This window comes from Panicum virgatum, chromosome 2K (genome assembly GCF_016808335.1).
Source record: "Panicum virgatum strain AP13 chromosome 2K, P.virgatum_v5, whole genome shotgun sequence".
In the NCBI taxonomy this organism is placed as follows: Eukaryota; Viridiplantae; Streptophyta; class Magnoliopsida; order Poales; family Poaceae; genus Panicum; species Panicum virgatum.
The window spans coordinates 37,789,182-37,813,147 of record NC_053137.1 but is presented as its reverse complement, the minus strand read 5'-3'; the positions used below and the strand labels follow the sequence as shown (position 1 = coordinate 37,813,147).

The 23,966-nt window shown below is 45.0% G+C and overlaps 1 protein-coding gene and 1 non-coding gene across 2 annotated transcripts; both read right to left on the bottom strand.

Moving 5' to 3' along the window:
• Positions 1-2,124: 2,124 nt before the first annotated feature.
• LOC120695263 (formin-like protein 5) lies at positions 2,125-5,818 on the bottom strand. Its single transcript, XM_039978554.1, has 3 exons — positions 5,740-5,818; positions 5,306-5,458; positions 2,125-2,705 (listed from the first exon to the last, which is right to left on the bottom strand). The coding sequence occupies exons 1-3, from the start codon at positions 5,816-5,818 to the stop codon at positions 2,125-2,127; spliced, it is 813 nt and encodes a 270-aa protein (XP_039834488.1).
• Positions 5,819-8,421: 2,603 nt separating this feature from the next.
• On the bottom strand, positions 8,422-8,528 carry LOC120696305. The gene has a single exon (XR_005684083.1). It is a non-coding gene; the product is annotated as a small nucleolar RNA R71 (small nucleolar RNA).
• Positions 8,529-23,966: the final 15,438 nt, after the last annotated feature.

Sequence of the window (23,966 nt, the reverse complement as noted above, 5' to 3'; positions counted from 1 at the left end):
TCGATTGGGCTAATACCAGAGTGGACATTGTCACAAGCTGGCCGGACTGCTGCTCTACAATTTGTGCAAACATTTCCCTAAATTTTGATTCTGCTGCTTGCTCTGCTGCTTGTATCATCTCTTCCTTGTAGCGGTCATGCCTCTTGTAGGTTGACCGGTCCTCTTGGAACCCATCCTTAAATGACAACTTAGAGGACACGCCTCTGACGCGACCTCCATGCTCTTTGGACCCAAGGGCTGTACTAAGCACATCCTTGTTCCTCTTGGTTTTGAACTTTCCTTGACTTTGAAGGTCAGTAAGTTCATACATTTTTGTGCGACGGCTTTGGTCTGTGGTTCGTCAAAATGTGGCTTGCCATCCACTATCTTAAACTTCCTTGCTTCAAGCCAGAACCAGCCACGATCAGTAAGGCCTTGAAAAGGGTCAGGTAGCCCTGCGGCTATTATAGCTTCTCTTTCACGCCGCCACTGATCAGCCTTCCTTTGGTACCCCCCGGGCCAAGATGGACTTTATGTAAGTTGCTCAATGCTAGATCTCTATTTCTCTTGCCCAGAGCTAGAGATTCCTCAGAGTTCTTTTGCCGAACAAACTCTTCCCATTGTTGTGGTGTGATGTCCCCATAATCTGCAAAAGGTGTTAGGGCCTTCTGCACATACTTGGTATTTAGTTCACTCTTCCACCGGCAGAAAGTTTCACCCAACATCTTGTTAGCATAATGCTTCACTTTATCTTGAGTTCCTCTTGGCAAAATAAAGGTTCGGGTCAATAGTTGCCACATCGCCTCCTTCCTACCCTCAGGAACTGTTGGCCAATCGGGGATCGTTGGATCCAAAACCATCTTTGTTCTTATTATAGAACCGATTGCGTTCTGAAACTTTGCACTTACATCAAGAGGCTCTATAGGCTCGCCTGCTAGACTAACTACATTGACCGTCCATTGCCTTTGTGGTATTTGTTTCTTCCACGCTAACCACGTTTCCATTTATTTTGGCTGCTAGAGGAGGTCGATTGAGGTTCTGGACCAGAGCTTTCATTACCTTCAAGTTCTTCCTCTATTGCGTTTGCAGGTTGGCGTTGGCGATCACCTCTTCCTGTTGGAGGCTCCTACATGGACCATACAATTCGGCGACTTAGTACGCGCAGTCGTTGAAAATGTATAATAAATGCTCACTAGTAAGTCTTTACCCGAATTGGACTCGGAACGTAATCCGGATCAAACTCGGACCTTGAATGTCTTTCTCTTTCAGGGAATGGATGTGGATCAAGAGGATCCTGCCACACTCCGCCTACGTAAGCCCCTCATCCTATCTGCGGACCTTCATCATCCCCAGATTCATCTTGAGCATCGCCATGATCATTCCAGTCCATCTGGGATGCAATTTGCTCGATTTCCTCATCTTGCGTCATCGCATTTTCCCCTTGTGGGGATGGAGACGATGGATGAGACATTTACGACTTCTGAAAACATAAGCATAAATGTAGATGCGACATTTCCTTTATTATTTTTCACTCTGTTAAGTTTGTTTACAGATTTACAGTTACTTCCATATCCTTGAACTTTGTTTCTCTCTATATTATGACTCTCTCTATGTTTCTCCCTATAAATGTGTCTCTGTATTTGTCTCTCGGGAATGAGAGAGAGAAATAATGGAGACATTGCTGATTCCTACTTATAATCAAATCGAGGACACATCATATTTTATCTTTAATAAAACAAGACACATGTAATCAATTTTGACATCTACATCTAACAAAAAAAATATCTTCTGCCTAATAATTCATATAACAATAATAATACATTTTTTAATATTTTTCATTGTTCTAAATAAAACTAGTTCCACACATTCAATAAAACTACTCCATAAATGAAAAACATTTATGAAATTTATTTAACCTAGGAAATTACAAATTTGGTATGAATTTTTCATCTAGTTTCCATTGTTTCAATCACATTCAAACCAAGTTCATTGCTTTTTCATCTAGCCATTTTGGTTTGAATTTTTCTGCAATTTTTAATTATTTAAACAAATTTACAAGTTAACTGCTTAAAAAAATAACAAATTTACAGGGGCTGACCAGCGGAGCCCACTGGTCAGTTGGCCCACCAGAAAAAAGAAAAAAACCTATGTCTTCGTGGCGGCCGGCCGGAGGAGGTGGGCGGGCGGGGAGGAGGTGACGGCCCGCGGGAGCCGCTCTTGCCCAGAGGAGGGGCGGGTCGGAGGAGCTCGGCGCTGGCCTCGGTCCCGGTGGCGCGGATCGACTGGGGGCGGCTGCGCTAGGGCACCGACGGCGCGGATCAGCCGGGGCGTGGCAGCAGAGAGGATGACGCGGATCCTGCGCGTGCGGTGGAGAGGATGGCGAGGATGTACTGGAGCACGGCCGGTGTGGACTGCGGCGGCGCCTGGACGGGTGGAGGAGGACGCGGCGGCGTAGGCGAGGGCGGAGGAGAGGAGGGCAGCGGATCCTTCGCGGGCGGCGGAGAGGACGCCGAGGATGTACCGGAGCACGGCCGGCGTGGACTGCGGCGGCGCTTGGGCGGGCGGAGGAGGATGCGGCGGCGTAGGCGAGGGCGGAGGAGAGGAGTGCGGCGGCGCTAGCGCTGGCGCGTTTGAGCGGACGGCGGAGGACGCGGTGGCGCGAGTGTGGGCGGAGGAGAGGACGAAAGAGGCACAGGAGGACGGCGGCGGCGGCGAGATCCGGCAGCCTGGCGGCGTCGATGCAGCAAAGTGCGAGAAATGGCTAAATCCCGAACTCGCCTAGATATTTATAGGAGAGGGATTTTCAGGGGCGGGTGACATCACGACCCGCCCCTGAAAATAATTTGTAGGGGCGGGTGACATCACGACCCGCCCCTACAAACCATTTTTAGGGGCTGGTCATCATGTCACCCGCCCCTATTAATGTGTTTTCAGGGGCGGGTGGTGATGTCACCCGCCCCTATTAATATTTTTAAAACTCACCTAAAATGAGTTATATAAAAAATAGCAAATCATATCCAAAAAAATTGAAAATTTTAGCCTACTATTGTTGGGACTCATGCAACAGCGGAAAAATATGAGAAGTATATTTTAGTGTGTTTTGTATTTTATAGTGTGTAAACCACAATATATAGTCTCTCACTACTATAACATTACCCTAAACTTGTACATTTCCTCACCCTCAAGGCAAATATATAAAGAAATGTAGTTTTCAAATTTTAGCTTTACTATATTGGTCAAAATAGGTTCAGGGTTAAATTTTGGCTTTTTATCAATTAATTGAGTATCTGAAGTTAGTTGAAAAATAGTTTGCAGGGGCGGGTCGTGATGTCACCCGTCCCTATTAATACATTTTCAGGGGTGGGTGGTGATGTATCCCGCCCCTAGTATTGATTTTGCAAGGGCGGTGGTGATGTCACCCGCCCCTATAAATATTTCAAAATATCCTAAAACTTGTTTTATATCTAAAAAAATAGCAAATCATATAAAAAACTCAAAATTTGACCCTAGTATTGTTGAGAGCCATTAAACAAGGAAAAAAATAATAGAATTAAGTTTTCAGGATGTATTACATTTCATTGTGTGTAAATCACATTATAAACCTATCACTACTATATCACATAAATATATGATTTTAGATTTTCACATCCTCAAGGCAAATATACAACGATTTTTGGTTTTCATATTTTTCCTTGTTATATGTGTCACAATAATGGCAGGTGTAAAGTTTTACCTTTTTTTAAGTTCTTCTACTTAATTGAATTTCAGAAGGTAATTGGAAATTATTAACAGGGGCGGGTGGAGTACCAGCCGCCCCTAAAAATGCTTTTGTAGGGGCGATTTATGTTTTAACCCGCCCCTAAAAATGCTTTTGTAGGGGTGGTTTATATTATGACTCGGCCCTAGTAATATTTTTCAAAATATTCTAAAAATTTTATTATGTAAAAAAAGCAAATCATATTAAAAAAATTGAAAAAACAGGAGAACTATATTTTAGTGTGTTTTATATTTGATAGTGTGCAAACTCCATTATATAGTCTCTCACTACTATCTCATTACCCTGTACTTGTAGATTTCCACAACATCAAGGAAAATATACAAAGAAATCTAATTTTCAAATTATAGCTTTATTATATGGGTCAAAATAGGTTCAGGGTTAAATTTTGGCTTTTTTGGGGTCCTTTCCTATTTTTTATCAATTAATTGAATTTCTGAAGTTAATTGAAAAACGTTAGTAGAGGGCGGGTGACATCACTGCCCGTCCCTATTTTTTAGAATTAATATATTTAAAAGTCTTTTGAAAATAAGTTATATCCTAAAAAAATGGCAAATCTTATCCAAAAAATTTGAAAATTTAACCCTACCATTGTGGAGACCCATAGAACAAGGAAAAATTAGGAGAACTATATTTCATTGTGTTTTCTATTTTATAGTGTGCAAACCGGAATATATTTTAGGTTCTCTATTTTTTAGAATTAATATTTTTAAAAGTCTTTTGAAAATGAGTTATATAAAAAAATGGCAAATCTTATCCAAAAAATTTGAAAATTTAATCCTACCTTTATGGAGACCCATAGAACAAGGGAAAATTAGGAGAACTATATTTTAGTGTGTTTTCTATTTTATAGTGTGCAAACTGGAATATATTTTAGGTTTCCTATTTTTTAAAATTAATATTCTTAAAAGTCTCCTTAAAATGAGTTATATCCTAAAAAATGGCAAATCATATCCCAAAAATTTGAAAATTTAACCCTACCATTATGGAGACCCATAGAACAAGGGAAAATTAGGAGGTGGCGTGGCTGTGACAAGAAAGAACGATATGAAACTCCATCAAATATTCATCGCAATAAACGTTACAATCATTCCATCATTCAAAATGCAATGCCAAACAGAACGCAAGGGAAATACAACGCAAAGGAAATGATACGAGTTCATACATTACATTAAATATTAGACGCAATCCATAAACTAGCTAGTAGTCCATATTACCACAGGTCCATAGAGAAACTAAGGGAAATGATACAAGCACACATAGCGCAACGAGTATTTCACGACGACGACATTGCTCCGGTGGGCTGAACAGACTGGTACTCCGTGGGCAAACCTGAGGACACGTGCTCTTGGAATCTAGCGCAGTTTTCTTGAGTGATTGCCGCTTCCAGTGTCTCCTCATCTTTCAAATTATTATTCTTTGTCACTGTAAAGGAGTTGTGTTAGCAAATAGACGACTAGACAAGGTCTTCTGTTTTAGTTGGATAGTTGTATACATAAGGATTGAAGCTCAACTAAATGTACCCTTGTGTGGAGACCATTTGGGTGGGACCTTCGTAGTTGCCGGTATCTTCGACGTCGCCATATGCTTTGAGATCTAGTTCGGTGCCCTCCAATGGTGAGTCCGGTGGTGTCTCCTCCACAATGGTGGATCCACTTCCATGTTCACATGGAGAGGGGCTGCCTTCATATTTCTCAATCAGACCTGCATGAGAATCCACATGAGGTAGGGCAGTTTATGGATTGTTTGGGTGCTCAAGTATGTAATTAGGACGATGTATTGACTAGTTGAACCATACACAATTGCACACATTGTTGTCCTTGTGCACCTCCTTGTCCAGAAGCCCCCGCACCCTGGCAAGGGGTGGGTTTAGGGTAAAGACATAATCGGATTTGAACTTCTCTCATATCTGCAATAAGGGCGACAATTGTTAGAAGGAATAGTGTAACATAAACTAAGCAAGGTTCTGTTATTACTGCAGTTACCATTCTCGTGTTGCTCGACTGCCTGTGGGTCCGTCGGTGGCAGATGAAATGGTTGAATACAAACTGCCCACAGCTGCATGTAGGGACCACTTTGTCCAACTTTCCGGATGCCTACATATACGAGTCTAGGTATAGATTCCAATTCTGCAAATGTGTTCGCCCTGAGTGAGTAATCACTTGTATCCCTCTCAACGTCGATGAGCTGGCATATGTTTACTAAGATTCTAGGTAATACCAATTGCAACTGCGCAAATAGATGCAGTGGCAATCCAGATATGACTAGGTGCAGTCATATGCGATTTTGTGGTGATCGTGGGCGTCTAGCTGGTGTTAGGGGTTGTTGTGGTAGTTGCTCATCACAGGGTATTTCAGTGGCACCAAAACCGGGCGTCCAGGGTGCGAGGGCAAGGACATGTTCCCCAATACGGATGAATAGTCCCGATGTTGACGGTCGTTAAGTGCAAAATATAACCGACAACTATACTCACAAGAGAAGGAAAACCATGCCTCTTACTAACATATTTGTATCCCTAACCTAGCTCCATAGCTATTTTGGAGAATTATTGATTTCAGGAGCACAAGTCCGGAATAAGAAGAAAACACGAAGAAAACGCAGATGAAGTCACAGAATATCGCGTCCTGCGTAACACAAGCAAAAGAGGCCCACCAGACAGACCAAACCGACCAACCAAGCCCCGGCACCGACTACCTGACAAGAGGACCCACCAAGTAGTGACCCAGAGAAAGACGGTGGCCAGAGGCGGCAAAGGGGGGTCGGCTGAAATAGGGGTTCGGCCGAACCACCCCGGCATCCCGTCCAAATGCATTTTGGCGGGAGATTGGATCTTATCTTATAGAAGTCGGTTATAGATGTTTCCATGTAAAGGGATGGTGGGAACCGACCTCAAACACTATAAGAGGGGCCTCCCACCACTCTCTCCACACACACCACTTGGAGAAGCCTCTCTCTCTCTCTCATTGTGACTTGTACTCTTTAGGGTAGTGGAGCTAGGCTAGTACTTCATTTCCTTAGCGAATCCAGTCGTCTCGGGGTCGGCGAGCAATCCTCGGCCTCTGGTATGGCTTTGTATTCCGACTATCGTTACGCTATTCATAAAGAGTTCGTTCTTGGTTATCTTGCTATGTTCTTAGCCTGTGTAGCCAAGTTCTATTCTTATTCAAGTTGTATTAGTTGCCTGCTTAGACCCGATGATCTGGGTAAGGATATCAGTTTGTTGTGCTTTCGGCCTTGCCTTAGCGTCTTACCTGTCCATCCGAACGGTGGGGGACTCGGGGGCGCTAGGGTAGTGACCTCGTATGCAGGCATGGGGCTTGGGTACGTGGGATCCTTCGGATATGACGGTGCTCCACGGTGTGACTGGGGTAGACCGCAGGTGGTGACAGCCCTGTCGGTCTGCCAGGAAGCTGCTTCTCGGTTAGCGTACTCCCCGATGTTTGGGTATTCGTATAGGAGTTCATGCAAAGATGAAACGGTTTGGACATTCTCCAGAATGGGTCATTCTCCCCGATGTCCCTAATTTCCCGGCACCTGCAGCTCTAAGCATGTAACTAACATAGCTTCTCTGCTGACATGAATAGTATGCTAGGATCTTGTTTGCCTATGCTCCCACTAACCTTAGGTGTATTTGTTTATTCTTTATTCATGAGAGTTGGCTGATCTTGTGTGTGTCACATTACCCTCAAATATCTTTATTATCACTTACCCCTGTATGATCAGCAGTTTACACCTTATCTCATAATTGTTATTGTTATATATCTAGTAAACATCTTTATACACCATAGCCATCCCTTGGGAAAATATAAATAACGATACCCTGAATACTTCTGGGTGAAATGCTACAACGGTATATCCGTGTGCTTGCGGATCCTTCTGTAATCGTTAAAACATACCGCACGCCGTCCCATGGCGTCAAGGCTATGGGGCGGACGTCCCGGCGTTTCTTGGCGCCGTTGCTGGGAACTAACCATTCCTAGTGGTTGCGCTAAGAAATGCCCACAAGCATTTCTAGTGCTGTTACCGAGGATGGCACTAGGTGTAAAAAAGATTTTTACTAATGCATAAACATGGCATTGTGAATAAGAGGTAGCTACTGCTTATACAGGCTAACATCATCTTTTGTTTTCTCCTGATTGGATGAAAACAGGGTAGTGTATGACTGGTTTCTCCTTGCCGACAAACTTTGTTGAAAATCCCGAGAAGCTCATGAGAAGGGCCCGATCTCGCGTCATCCCTCCTCAGCTCTTGTTGTCGACAAACGAGCCAGCTTTTCAGGCACCAGCAACAACAACCGAACCCATGGCTGAGAAGACTGTCCGTGACTTTTCCGTCCCCTCAGCCGCCAATGTGGTGACTGGACCCAACACTGATGTTGGGGACGTAATCTTCGAGCTGAAGTCCAGCCTCATAAATATGGTGCACGCTAGCCCATTCTGTGGCAAGCCAAATGAGGACGCCAACGTCCACCTCCAGAACTTTCTGGAGCTTTGCAAGACTGTAACCATACGAGGCGTTACGGCGGACATCATCAGGCTTCGCTTGTTTCCTTTCTCCCTCCTGGGGAAAGCGAAACAATGGTTTTATCAGAATATAGAAGCTGTCAACACGTGGGACAAATGTTCCGCGGCGTTCCTCACCAAGTTCTTCCCGCTGGGCAAAACAAATGCCTTGCGAGGAAGAATTTCAAGTTTCCAGCAGACAGGGATGGAATCCATCTCGGAAGCTTGGGAGACACTCCAAGAGTACATACTCGCCTGTCCTCATCATGGAATGGACGAGTGGATCCAAAGCTTGTACAACAGGCTAACGACAACATCAAGAGCCCACTTGGACGCTGCTGTTGGAGGGGCCTATCTCGATCTCACTATTGCCAATGCCAAAGCCTTGATCGAGAAAATGGTCGCCAACTAGGGCTGGAACGAGGAGCGTTCCCAGCCCTGAACCAAGGGAGGAATGCATACTGTCAAGGAGACGGATATGCTTGTCGCCAAGATGGACCTCCTACTCAAACATCTACAAGAAAGGACGGAATTCAAAGAGCACAGGAACAACTACGCCCAAGCCATGAACTCATACTTAACGTGTGAGGTTTGTGATAATGGTGGACACTCGGGGAATGACTGCCCCAAGACCCGTGAAGATGCGACTTACATCAACAACAACAACAATGGGTTCCGTCCACAAGGAAGCTAAGGGTGGGGACAAGCACACCCACCATTCCAAGGAGGAGGTAACAATTTCAACTCCAACGTTAATTTGAACCAACCCTCCTTGAGAGATCTTGTCTTTGGCCAAGCTAAAATTAATGAATCTTTAAATAAAAAGCTTGCTGCCAATGATAAAGTTTTAGAAAATATAAATACAAAAGTTGAAACTCTTTCTTCTTCCTTGAAAAATCAGTTAAGTTTCAACAAAATGATAGAAACACAGTTGGCTCAAATTGCTGATGCCGTTCCTCCTGCTGAGTCTGGGAAGATCTCGGGGCAACCTGAATCTCCCATTGAAACTGCAAATATGGTGTCTACCGGGTGGGGCAACCTTCCCCGGCGGGCCCCACGTACTAACCATGCAGGTAGGTACACCCCACCAAGGATGAATGCGTGGGGAGGATTGACAGCGAAGCTAAGTGGAGATCCAGGGATCTCCATGATCAGCTGCTCAATCTACGTCAAACACTTCGAGCAATGTCTATGCGATCTGGGGGCAAGCATGAATATAATGCCCAAGGTAATATACGAAACCTCGATTATCCTGCTCTTTCCCCCACAACTATGCTCGTACAGCTTGCAGATTCGACAGTTCGATATCCCGAAGGGATAGCTGAACACGTCTTCGTACGAATACGAGACTCCTTCATCATTGCCAATTTTGTGGTAATGGATATGGAAGGCGAGCTTGGGGTCGACCTCGTACTTGGTCGACCTTTCCTAAGGTCCGCCAAGGCAAGGATCGACGTCGAAAGGGGAGAAATCCGTTTCCGTGTCGAAAAGGAGGACATATTTATTAAGTTCAAGCATAGGGAAGAGCAACGCTTCATGATACAACAAGACAGTGAAGGGCAAGCGCTCTGGGGTTCACCCGAACCCCAGCCTGAAGTACCTACGACCACCCAATCCAAAAGAAGACGACCAAGGAAAGTGTGGCGTAAGGTTGAGAGTTCGTCCTTGTCCACTTCTCTAGACGAGCTGAACAATGGTAAGTCAATGCAGGAGAAAGGTCCCGCTCGTCAGACTCAAAACGACGAGCCCTTACCGAAGATAAATCGGTACATATCTCATATTCTCCACCAAATTTGTTTTTCTTAACTTTTGAAAACTTTCCCACTGGATATTTGAATTTTCAAAACACCATTGCATGCTAGAATCTTTTCTAGCACCTTTTCTATTTTTACAAAAATCCAAAAATATTTTCTGAGCATTGAAATCCTTTGAAAAATATTTATTTGAAAATCTTTCGAGGCGAAGTTTGGCCCGGCACCCAAGTGTTCAAAGTTTATTACCGTTGGGGAGCACCTGGGCCCTGGCTGTCAGCCAGAGAGCCCACAGGGGGGCTGGCTGAACCCCTGGGTCGGCCGACGCCACCTTCCAATGGCTCGCTGTCAGCTTTCTCCAACGGCTACTAGCCGTTGTGCCCAGCTCCTCCCAACGGTGCCCGGCCATTCTCTCTTTAAATAGAGGCCGAGGGGTGGGTGTTGAGCTCTCACACTTTGATCTCGGGTTTCCATTGGATTTTGGCTCAAGTTTGATCGCATGAAAACTCTCTCTCTCTCTCTCTCATTTCTTTGCTGCAAGATTGTCTATACACTTGGAGGAACAACATTCGGGTAAGAGTTTCATTTTCATTTCACTAACGTAACCCAAATAGAGTTGTTCTCATTCGTTCTTGTTCGCTCTTGTTGCAAGCATGAAGGGTGCAGGTCAGAAGATATCTGGAGCTATCAAGAGGATGAAGAGGTTAGGCTCGTCCCGTTTGCGGGGTGAGTCAAGCTTTTGTCATTCCCCCGAACCTACCCCAACACCGACCATGATGGACTACGAACAAGACGAACAAGAAGAACATTACAAAGAGGTGCAAGCCGAACCACAAGCCGAGGCCATGGAAATTGATGAAGATGATGCTCCCTACCTCGACTATCTATGAGTTCAGACAGTCCAAGGACACACACACTGTTGTAGGAAGGATAGGATAGAGAGGACTAAGATATAGAATCTATGTTTAGAAGAAGAGATCACGTCGCCGTTATACTTCGAGCTAAAGGTATCGACCGGCTTAAATAAGCCGATAGCTCCAATAATAGTGCTCTATCCGATATCTGAACATGGAGGATTACTAGGGCTCAAACAGGGCTGTTACCACCTGATGGCTACCTCTCCAAACTGTGGGACTATCGGACAACTGAGTGGTATAGTCTAGCCTAGACACCACGTCTATGCCTTTCCCTACTAACTCTAGAGGTGATCAAGGTTATCCTTTTCAATCCGGAACCCAACTCTAGAGTCAAATGCTACTCGCTAGGCATACACATCAACTAATATAAGGCAGAGATGATAACTTGTGATCTAAACTCTAATTCTAAATAAGAAAGTCTCGAACACTTACAACCGAATAAGCATCCGTCGATGTACAAGCGGAGAAGAGCGCCGACAAGCCCGGCACATCCCCCGACTCCTCCTCACTCTCTTATAGAGGTACAATTTGGAGAAGAGCGACATTGCCGGCGCCCCTCCTAAGTACCTCTACCCTCTCTTCCTACAATAACACAAGCTAAGAGGCTCTTCACTTGGTGGTGAGTGAGTGTGTGTGTTCAATTCTCACCCCTCCCCTCATATATATAGGAGGGAGCCATGGGTTCTTCTGCCGTGTGTTCAGCCCGGAGCCTCCTGGAACCGACCTTGGCATCAAATGAGAGTGTGACACGTGGAGGATGGGCACCAGGCGAACCGACCATAGCTCGGCCTGGTTGGTCGGCCGACCGGAAAACCCGGCCAAACCGCCTCAAACTTCACTGGGAGGCTGCTAGGTGGGCCCCCATTTCATGTATGTGGGTAAGGGCCTATCTTACGGTGGTTTCACAGCTCTGGTGGGCCCGTGGATCCTCATGAACGCGTCTGATTCATCGAGAAGGTGTTGCCTCGGATCGATGATGTGTCACCTTGCTTGTGGGTTGCGTCTTTCTCTCATGTGCAGCTACCAAGTGGCCCCTTTTGGCATTTGGGCTTGCTTGTGCTTGGCCCAGGAATTTATGCCTTGGATAATATGCGCGTTACATGCAGTTTTGGCCCAAATTCACCTGCACACATTCTCAGACCAACATCTGTGGAATTCGTCAAATAATCGTCCTATACTAACACTTATTCCTTCTGATGCTCGACTTTTGCACTATAGTTGACGGTCAAAATGGGTCGTTAGTGACCGTCCACAAGGTCCCCCACACTTAGTTCTTTGCTCGTCCTCGAGTAAAGGCAAGAACTAAGGTGGACCCTGACTTCATATGATATGACACCTACATACAAATTATTCTAGGCTTTACCTTTGCCTATGAATTTTGATGTGACTACCATGAATTGTTTGGGAAGTTGAAGAGTGGAACGGTGCTGACTTCGGTCTCCTCCACTTTCCTGCCATATGACTGGGGTTTTGAAAATATTTTTGCAAAGACCAACCATAGCTTTACTTCTCCATAGGATCTCTCATGTCGCTCACTGTGTATATATTCTCACCAAGGCTTTGCTTCTTTTCACCCTATTTCTAAAGATGGCTTATATGTGGCTCAAGGTAGGAGAAATGGAAGCATGCACTTGTGTCACATATATTGCAAAATCAAACAACGGATCCATGGAGATGACAAATCACACAAGTTGATCAAGATTGTGCACATGTGTGGAAGGTGGAGGGTGGAAATGGAATACTCCCCTTATGATTCTCTCACTCTCCTTTATTTGGATAACATGAGGACATGGCTATATATATATATATATTCTCTCTTTCTCTTCTTCCTTTTTTTTCATGGACATTGATGTGTCCATTTTTTTGGCTCATTCATCTTGGGCATGCCATTTTTTTGATAGCCCATGCCTCATTTGAAGGATACTAGAGAGAGAGATCATTAAACATGGAGTTTTATTTTGTGGATGAATGGAATGTCATAGCTAGCTTCCAGTGTAGAAGTTTAGCTGGTGGAGTGCACATGATCTTGATCAAACAAGTATGAAAGGCATCTCACTAGGGTCACAAAGTTTGAAGAAGCTCAATGCAACAACAAGGCACATATGTGTAAGATTTGTATCATGAAGATCGACATATGGCTTTGGTAGGACAAACATGTGGAGTTGTAAAGCTATGGTGGTTTTATTTTTGATAAAATTTCCTAGACACATAAGCAAATAAAGCAAGGATTCTTCCATCAAACCATATCTCACTAGTCAACAACTTAACAATTATGGGTTCCCTAAGATATGATTCACAAACTCAGGCTTAGCAAAGAATAAAAGGTATGCAAGCCAATCATTGAGAAGCACAGAACCAGAGGACACCTTGAGTTTGATTTTGATGATTAAGCGAAGATTTCATTTAAACTCATAGGTTGGGGAGAGTGAAGGGTAGAGTGCACAAACCGTCGCGATGTAGAACGAATGGTGTTAGTATCGGTTGGACAAACCTTGCTAGCACTTGTTCGTCTTTGCCTTTTGCATGCTGGTTCGTTCGGTGTTGTGCACGTGTTGTGGGAGATCTCGAGTGTAGATGCATGAGAGTTCCGAGAGATCTCCCCCACACTTGTTCTTGTACCTGGTGCTTATTCAAAAACAAAAATACAGAAACAAACTAATGGCCCTACTGGTTTTAAGAACCAGGGAGCTCCTAAAATTTATTGAAAATAAAATTTAATCTCACCAAAGCACTTACTCAAGCAAGGCTGAATTATGATTGCATCAACATGAGCATGTTGTGCAACATTAATCCAAAACCTTGGCTTACCTTCCTATTTGAATTCAGCTCAGTGACTCGCCCAATTGGATCTGATTTTCCTGCAGGGGTTAGTCTATATATGCAACCAATATCTATACAAGTATTAACTTTAGAACATCAGTCAAACTTGACACAAGGTCTAGTTTGACTGAAGAGGACATTTTAACCCAAACACCATGCTTGATTTAAAATGCCTATGAATGTGTTGTGCACCACACACATTCAAACCAAAGCATACAAGGTCTGATAAAGGAAGCACGAAGCAAGATTGAGCATTATTCGAAGAGAGATAGGTATGAGTTTGTACCTGGGCGACCTCCCGGCAGGGCTTTGTTTAATGTCAAAAGCAGGACATTTGAGAGTACTTACCACTGCGTTTTTGTTGATGGAGACAATAATGTTGCCATGGCAACTCCTCTCATTTTTTTTCATTTCATTTTTTTATAGAGCAGATGCAAGGACTAGCACCAATTCAAAAACAAGATATGAATTGAGAAGATAACTTACTTCGGGGTACTCACATACCTCCCCCACACTTGGAGTTTGCAGAACTTCAAGTGTATGGAGTTCAAGTCTACTTCAGTAGTTGTTCCTCCACCAAGTCATATCGAGGATTTGTAGTCGGTGTAGCTCACATGTTCGTAGGCGTTGTCTGTCCGCCGTTCTCTTTGATCTTCCCCTGGAATGGTTAGTCACCAAAAATATCCGAAGAAAAACTTTGTCCTAGAACATGCTCTTGCTTTTTATTGAAAGGGAAATGAATAAGTAGATATATAAATAAATGATAGTCCGGGCTATCTCCCAGTAGTGCTTTGTTTCTGGTCATAAGCTCGACCATGATAACTCTTGCAACCATCATTGGTGATGGGACATTGTTTCCCCACCAATTGTTGCAGCTAGCTACAAGGTTAGTGCCACGGTGCACCCACGAAATCTGTAATGTTTACGATAAACATATACATCTACAACCAACCTTCTGAAGATTTTGCAGAAGAGGACTATAAGGTGGTTGTAGTCCTCGTGTGTGCACGGGGCACTAAGCATGCCTGACTCTGGAGTTGTATTGAATGAGCATGGTTTATGCGGTATATCCAGAGTGAAGTTCCCATGCTCATGTGAGGAATCCTTTTCATTGGACTCTAGAGTCAGCGCCTCACAAAATTCCTTGGCCCATGATTTCTCCATCTCAAGAGATTTATCGTGGAAGCTCATAGTTGTAACTCGATAAAGATCGAGAACAATGTATTCAGGGCCAGCGGGAAAAGGCTCACACTCAATCGAGGGGGACGATGAATATTCATCTTCACAAAAGTGAAGGCTATCTTTCGAGTCGTACTCTTCAAAAGATTCTACGTCTTCCAAGAGAACGGGCTCGGATGATATGAACGGAGATGTATGCATCATCTCCTCGAGCGTGTTTTGCTCGGGAAGAGGCTTTGCAAGAAAATTTTCTAAACAAGGAGTAGCAGTGGCAGAGCCGGTCTCCCTAAGCTTTTCATCTAGGCTCCCATGAGATGCCAAAAGTTTTTCTAGCGGGAGGCCTAGGAGAAGATCAAACTCGAGGATATCATAGATGTAAAAATCTAAATGCACCTCGATTTTATCTATGATGATAGGCACGTCCCTTGCAATCCCCCGACATTCAAAGTATAGTCCGGATGGACTTTTAAAGTACTTGTCTGTTGGGGTTAGAGGCTTGTTACCCACGAGAGTGTCCAAAAGGCACTCGGGTATGATGCAAATCTTAGCAAAAGGGTCATGAAGAGCTTCTACGATATTTCCTTTCATAGAATAAGGGATGGTTGTAGAGGTTGGGCTAATCCGAATTGCTTCGGAAGCATGCTTTGCCTCCTTTGACCAATCCATTGTGGGTGTATGGCGGAAAATTTTATCGAGTGTCTCATAAGGACACAACGATTCCGTAGACTTCTCGTGCCTAAGATTCGAGGTGTTTCGGATGTTTTCTGACGGATCATCCTTGAATCGGGAAGAGAACTCCAAAGGTTGAATTTCTTCTTCTTTCGGTGTTCGTGGTTCAGGAGAGGGCTCAACAAACGAATATTGGGATGTGGAGGATGAAGGCTCAGATTTAGGTATTGAGAGACTCTCATGGCTCGATGCGGATTCCACCCGACGTGGTTCACTATGGTTGGTAGCGAAGAAGGAGAATTGTAGGAAACTATCTAGGATGTCTCTTCCTTTTTCCAGAGTTGTGTGTGCGAACCATCCTCCGCTGGCGACGTCAAGCTCTAGGGCAGTTTCCATGTCTAAACCCAAGTAGAAAACATTCAATGATACTTCATCGGGTATAGACATGTCTAGGATAGATGCTAAAAGGCGTGAGAATCTAGGCCATGCGGCTCATATGGACTCCTCTAATTGCTCAAAATCGAGGATGTCGGTCGGTAGGGAGTCTATGCGTTCGGTGAGGGAGAACGAGCAACAAAAGTCGTCTCGAAGCTCCTCCCAATCACCGCTCATATTTCCTATCGTGTGGGTGTACCATTGCTCCGCCGTCTCTATAAGAGAGAAGGGGAACAATTTCCACCACAAGACTTCCTGTGTCATGCCTAGGATTACTAGACCCAACACAGTTCCTCGAATTCTTGCAAATGCTCATAGGGATCTTCATGAATTTCTCCCGAGAAGGGTCTCTTCTGAACCATGGCTATGAAGCCTGGGTCGAGTTCATGGTTAGATGAGGAAGATGATAATGGCTCAGAGAACTCACCCCTCAGGGTGGAGAGCTGTGGAAAGGATGGCTGCTCCATGGGTAGTGGGGGTGGAGGTAGAAGGAAAGAAAATGAAAAAGATACGAGGACGACTGAGTCTGAAGATAATGTAGCTGCCGTTCCCCAGCAACGGTGCCAGAAAGCTTGTTGGTACTTTGTAATGTCACGAATAAAATCCGCAAGTGCACGGATACCGCTGTAGCTTTCACCCAAGAGTATTCCAGGGTATCGTATCCACTGGCGAATGTGAGTACACTATCTACAGGTTCAGACAGTCCAAGGACACACACACTGGTGTAGGAAGGATATGATAGAGAGGACTAAGATTTAGAATCTATGTTTAGAAGAAGAGATCACGTCACCGTCATACTTTGAGCTAAAGGTATCGACCGGCTCAAATAAGCCGATAACTCCAATAATAGTGCTCTATCCGATATCCGAACATGGTGGATTACTAGGGCTCGAATAGGGCTGTCACCACCTGCCGGCTACCTCTACAAACCATGGGACTATCAGACAACTGAGTGGTATAGTCCAGCCTAGACACCACGTCTACGCCTTTCCCTACTAACTCTAGGGGCGATCAAGGTTATCCTTTTCTATCCGGAACCCAACTCTAGAGTCAAATGCTACTCGCTAAGCATACACATCAACTAATATAAGGCAGAGATGATAACTTGCGATCTAAACTCTAATTCTAAATAAGAAAGTCTCGAACACTTACAACCGAATAAGAATCTGTCGTGGTACAAGCGGAGAGAAGCGCCGACAAGCCCGGCACATCCCCCGAATCCTCCTCACTCTCTTGTAGAGGTACAATTTGGAAAAGAGCGCCATTGCCGGCGCCCCTCCTGAGTACCTCTATCCTCTTTTCCTACACTAACACAAGCTAAGAGGCTCTTCACTTGGTGGTGAGTGAGTGTGTGTGTTCAATTCTCACCTCCTGCCCGCATATATATAGGAGGGAGCCATGGGTTCTTCTGCTGTGAGTTCAGCCCGGAGCCTCCTGGAACTGACCTGGGCATCAAACGAGGGCATGACATGTGGAGGATGGGCACCAGGTGAACCAACCTTAGCTCGGCCGACCTGGTTGGTCGGCCGACCGGAAAACCCGGCCAAACCGCCTCAAACTTCACTGGGAGGCTGCTAGGTGGGCCCCCATTTCATGTATGTGGGTAAGGGCCTGTCTTAAGGCGGTTTGATAGCTCTGGTGGGCCTGTGGATCCTCGTGAACGCATTTGATTCATCGAGAAGGTGTTGCCTCGGATCGATGACGTGTCACCTTGCTTGTGGGCTGCGTCTTCCTCTCATGTGCAGCTGCCAAGTGGGCCCTTTTGGCATTTGGGCTTGTTTGTGCTTGGCCCAAGAATTTATGCCTTGGATAATATGCGTGTTACATGCAGTTTTGGCCCAAATTCACCTGCACACATTCTCAGACCAGCATCTGTGGAATTCATCAAATAATCATCCTATGCTAACACTTATTCCTTCTGATGCTCGACTTTTGCATGATAGTTGACGGACAAAATGGGTCGTTAGTGACAGTCAACAGCATCGCTCGTGAGTGACAAGCCTACGCTATCATCAAGGACCGAAGCTTCATCCACACCCGAGCCTTCGATCCGGAACTCCTCATCAAAACTGGTATGTACGAAGACTTCGCTAATGTTTGGCACGCAATTGGATGGAGCAACTTCGCTCCCGTTGAGTATGGTTCTCGGCTCCTCACCATCCAATTTCTTTGCACTCTTCGGGAGGTGGAAAATGGGGTTTATTTTCGACTTTTCGAGAAGGATTATTTGCTTTCTTGGAAATCTTTTGCAAGCCACCTCGATTTCAACAAACGCTGGCCGATTTCTCTTGAGCAAGCTTGCTGTAGTTTTAATCGCCATGAGTTTTGGGGACAGATTTCGGGTCAAGTTGTCCATGGTAAATTTGCACCCCGGTGCAATAACATTCATTATCCAACTCTTCTCTTGATGCACAAGTGGTTAGCCATCACTCTCTTTCCAAGAGATGATGTCCGACCCGTGCGCAATGATGAGTTGCTCATTCTATATGCCATGGTCAATAAGATCAAAATCTCCCCTGCACAAGCTTTGGTTAAGCAATGGCTTTCGAATTTCAAGATGACGGGTCCTATTGAGTGTTCTTCTTTGATTACTCATATCGCTACACATGTCGGTGCCTTAGAGGGGAATTCCATTCCCTTCATTGAGGGTGACCACGCGTATATCGGCGAGTCTTATTTGATTCAAGGTCACACACTCAAGAAAGGCCCGAATGACTCTTTGATTTTCCTCTTCACGGGCTATACAAATGAGATTTCGCTGCCCAATGCCGACTTCCATTTGTATAATCGCTGTTCGCTAACCATCCCTCTCGTTCAACGAGAAGGGGGCCGTAGGCATAGTGTTTTTGGTTTACCTGGCAGGATGACAAGGAGCAGGATCAGAAGGGAAGAAATACCAACACCGCCTCAGCATACTCAAACCTCATACCACCATGAGGCGGGTGGTTCATCATGGCGGAGCGCAAGTTCATAAGAGTGGGCACGGCAGGCCCAAGGGCGCCGACCCACTAGTTCTAGCTCCAGTGGACCCCCAATCTCCGCTGGACGTTCAGCCTCGTCCAGAGGTTTCGCCACTCGGACTCGACAGATGGGCGAGCTGAACGTGCGCACCACCAACATCAATGAGTCGCTGGGCCAGCACATTGAGTTAACTCAGAACTGGTAGTGATACACAGGAGAGAGGATCCACAACTTGGAGCGACAATAGCAGCAGACCCAAGAGGAGTGGAGGGTCTACTACCGTTGGGCGGGATTCAACCCCAACCAACAACAGTGAGCCTGAAGCTGGGGGAGGACCCCCACGAGAGGTAACTTGTATCAAACTCTATACTTTACCGCTTTCAAAATCTTGCATGAAACCAAATAAAAATTTGCATAACTAAAATCAAACAAAAAAAATCTGCAAAACTTAGAAAAACCAAAAATATTTTCCTTGCTTTAATATGTGTAGTAAGCATGGTGTGAGTTTTCCTTGTTAAAATGATGAATAGTTGCTCTGTTAATTTCCTTTATATGCTTAGTTACAACTTTGTGCTCTGCCTAGTTTTGGGTTCGTTGGCTTTAAGTTCAAACCTTAAATCTTGAAACTTGTGGGTAGCAAAAGCATGATCCAAATCTAAGTTGTTGTAAACTATGATATGGTTAAATAGAGTTGCTATGATCTTTCCTATGTGATGCTTGATATCTGGAGTATTTCATTTCGAAAACACAAAAATATAATAAAGTTCCTTTATGATTTGAAATTCCTATCCAAAGCCATATGTTGATCTCATTGCAAACCATCCACATATGCAACTTGCTATCTCATTGAGCTTTGTCAAATTGTTGTGACCCTTAGTGGGATTCATTTCATACTCCCATGATCAAGATTACGTACATGTTCACACCATATGCTATGCTACTACACTAGGAGCAAGCACTCCACCCATGCATCCACAAAATAAAAACTCCATGCTTATGTATGACACCTATCTCTGAAAATTGCATCAAGGATATGGGGCTATACAAAAAGAAAAAAAGAAATAAAAGATGCATACCCAAAGAAGGTATGCCACATGCCTCGGCATGTCAAAAAAAAGGAAGAGAGAATGAAAGAAGCATACCCAAAGAAGGTATGCCACATGCTTCGGCATGTCACAAAAAAAAGAAAGAAAAGAGATAGCCCCTATCCAAAAGAAAGAAAGAGAGATGGTTCATACTAAGGAGTTCATACACCATCCACCAAAAATATACACACACTTGCACATCTTGATCAAGGTTTATGACTTGTTTCTCCTTTGGATCCGACCTTTGACTTAGCAAAATAAGAGAAGCAAGTATGCCTTCAAATCCTGCATACCTACAGCTCCAGCAAAAACAACCATTAGAGATAGAGTGAGGAAGAAAGGCTCAATAAAAAGCCTTGGAAAGGAATTATACACATCAAGCGATCCGAGAGATCATCCGAGGAACTTTATAAAATTCTTTTGAAAAACTTAACAAAAACTCCAAATTGACGGTTGAACTAAGGGGAGAAATATAAGCACTCCATGATGTCGTTCTGACTCTCAACCGCCAAAGATGAGGTGAAGCTAAAAGCCCCACATGAGTAAAGGTAAGAGGTAAGGACAAAAGGCCAACTTATTCAAAATCAAGGTAAGAAGCATTCAGTTGTGCCTAAAGTATAAGTTGGAAATGCAACATCGCAGCAACTCCTGATCAACAAACTTCAGCCATGTTTTGCTCAGGACAAGCAAAAGGATAGCTTGGGGGTGTTGTTGACGGTCGTTAAGTGCAAAATATAACCGTCAACTATACTCACAAGAGAAGAAAAACTATGCCTCTTACTAACATATTTGTATCCCTAACCTAGCTCCATAGTTGTTTTGGAGAATTATTGATTTCAGGAGCACAAGTTTGGAATAAGAAGAAAACACAAAGAAAACGCAGATGAAGTCACAGAATATCATGTCCTACGTAACACATGCAAAAGAGGCCCACCAGACAGACCAAACCGACCAACCAAGCCCCGGCAACGGCTACTTGACAAGAGGACCCACCAAGCAGTGACCCAGAGAAAGACGGTGGCCAGAGGCGGCAAAGGGGCCCAACCACCTCGGCATCCCGTCCAGATGCATTTTAGCGGGAGATTGGATCTTATCTTCTAGAAGTCGGTTATAGATGTTTCCATGTAAAGGGATGGCGGGAACCGACCTCAAACACTATAAGAGGGGCCTCCCACCACTCTCTCCACACACACCACTTGGAGAAGCCTCTTTCTCTCTCTCTCATTGTGACTTGTACTCTTTAGGGTAGTGGAGCTTGGCTAGTACTTCATTTCCTTAGCGAATCCAGTCGTCTTAGGGTCGGCGAGCAATCCTCGGCCTCTGGTATGGCTTTGTATTCCGACTATCGTTATGCTATTCATAAAGAGTTCGGTCTTGGTTTACTTGCTATGTTCTTAGCCTGTGTAGCCAAGTTCTGTTATTATTCAAGTTGTATTAGTTGCCTGCTTAGACCAGATTATCTGGGTAAGGATATCTGTTCATTGTGCTTTCGGGCTTGGCTTAGCGTCTTACCTGTCCATCCAAAGGGTGGGGGACCCGGGGGCGCTAGGGTAGTGATCTCGTATGTGGGCATGGGGCTCGGGTACGCGGGATCCTTCGGATATGATGGTGCTCCACGGTGTGACTGTGGTAGATCGCAGGTGGTGACAGCCCTGTCGGTCCGCCGGGAAGCTGCTTCTCAGTTAGCGTACTCCCGACGTTCGGGTATTCGTATAGGAGTTCATGTAAAGATGAAACGGTCTAGACGTTCTCCAGAACGGGTCATTCTCCCCGATGTCCCTAATTTCCCGGCACCTGCAGTCTAAGCATGTGACTAACATAGCTTCTCTGCTGACATGAATAGTATACTAGGATCTTGTTTGCTTATGCTCCCACTAACCTTAGGTGTATTTGTTTATTCTTTATTCATGAGAGTTGGCTGATCTTATGCGTGTCACATTACCCTCAATTATCTTTATTACCACTTACCCCTGTATGATCAGCAATTTACACCTTATCTTATAATTGTTATGGTTATGTATCTAGTAAACATATTTACACACCATAGCCATCCCTTGGGAAAATATAAATAACGATACCCTGAATACTTTTGGGTGAAATGCTACAACGGTATATCCGTGCGCTTGCGGATCCTTCTGTAATCGTTAAGACATAGCACACACCATCCATGGCGTCAATGCTATGGGGCGGACATCCCAGCGTTTCTTGGCGCTGTTGCTGGGAACTAACCATTCCTAGTGATTGCGCTAAGAAATGCCAACAGCCGGCAAGATGCGATTGGCCTCCTCGGGTGAAGGGCATAGCAGCAAGTAACCTGTCATGTAACATGAGACACTCTCTAGCGGAAGCTCTACCCTAGTGTTCTGTCACACTACATCACGTAGCGCACTGCGATGGATCTGGCCGGGGGTAGGTAGAGGAGCTTCTGGAGATGGAGCCGGGGTGACAAGTACCGCGCGGCCGAAAAAACACCAGATATTGTACCCGACCTCTAGTTCGTCAATGAGTGTTAAGTGTTCACGATAGAAATCCCCCATCGGTTGGTCACCTTGGGACGGCGGCACGGCGGTGGTCAATCTACATGTAAATCAACAAATACTTGTTGATCAATAAATTTGTTATATAGTAAATATCATGCCTAATAGTAAAAAAATTATCTTATGCCTAATTTTTTATATTACAATATCAACTAAATCATAAATTAACTAAATTCCTCCTTAAATATCATGAACCAAAACAGCTTATACTAGAGCAAAAACTACTTGTCAAATGAAAAGTTTATGTAACAAAATGTGTGGATCTAGTTACAATGAACTCAGAACAATTGAGTTTGTATTTTCTGAATTTTCTACCATTTGTTATGGATTTTTGAAGTTCACTGTTTTGAAAAAAAGAAACAAAACATTGCACAGAGGCCCCTGGAAAGATTTGGGGTCTTGCAATGCAGTCCCTGGCCAAACTTGGAGCAGGGGAGGCGCGCCAGCCGAAATCCGGCGGGTGTAGTCGCCGGCGGCGGGGGAATCGGGGTGGGAGAGCAAGCGGAAGTCGCAAGTTACCTCAGAGAGGCTTCGGTTGGGGTGGAGATGGCCGGAGGCGGCTCGCCGGCGAGGAAGAGTGGGCGGCAGCGATAGTTCTTGGCTGCGGCGGCACTCTGGTGTTGGGTTCGGGGCGTGGCCGGGCCTAGGAGCTTCAGGGTGGCGTGAGGAAGCTAACTCCGGCCGTAGAGGTGGGCGCCGGAGTGGAGGAGGACGTCGGTGCCAGAGTACTGGAGGAGGACGGCGCCATAGATCTGCGCGGGTGCCACAGGCGAGGAAGACGGAGGTGGTGCGGGCGGAGGAGGATGGCGGCGCGGGCGGAGGGGCAGGGCGGCTGCGCGGGCGGAGGAGGATGGCGGCGCGTTTCGGCAGCCTAGCGGCGTCGTCTTTCGTGGTCCGTGAAAAATGACCAAGTCGAAAGCCCACAGGTTTATATAGTAGGAGCATTTTTAGGGGCGGGTGACATCACGACCCGCCCCTGAAAATGGTTTGTAGGGGCGGGTGGTGAAGTCACCCGCCCCTGGAAATAGTTTGTAGGGGCGGGTTACAGGACCAACCACCCCTGAAAATGGTTTGTAGGGACGGGTGGTGATGTCACCCGCCTCTATTAATGTATTTTAATATTTTAAAAAATTCACCAGAAAATGAGTTCTGTCCAGAAAAAATAGCAAATCATATCCAAAATATTTTCGAGACCCATATATTAATGGAAAAATATTTTTGAGACCCATAGAACAATGAATATGAGATCAACAAAATATTCCAAGTTTCATAAATAGGTCTAATATCCCAAGTTTCATGAATCCGATTACATGCACTCGATTCTAAATAGCTACTGATTCAAGCGGTAACAATTCT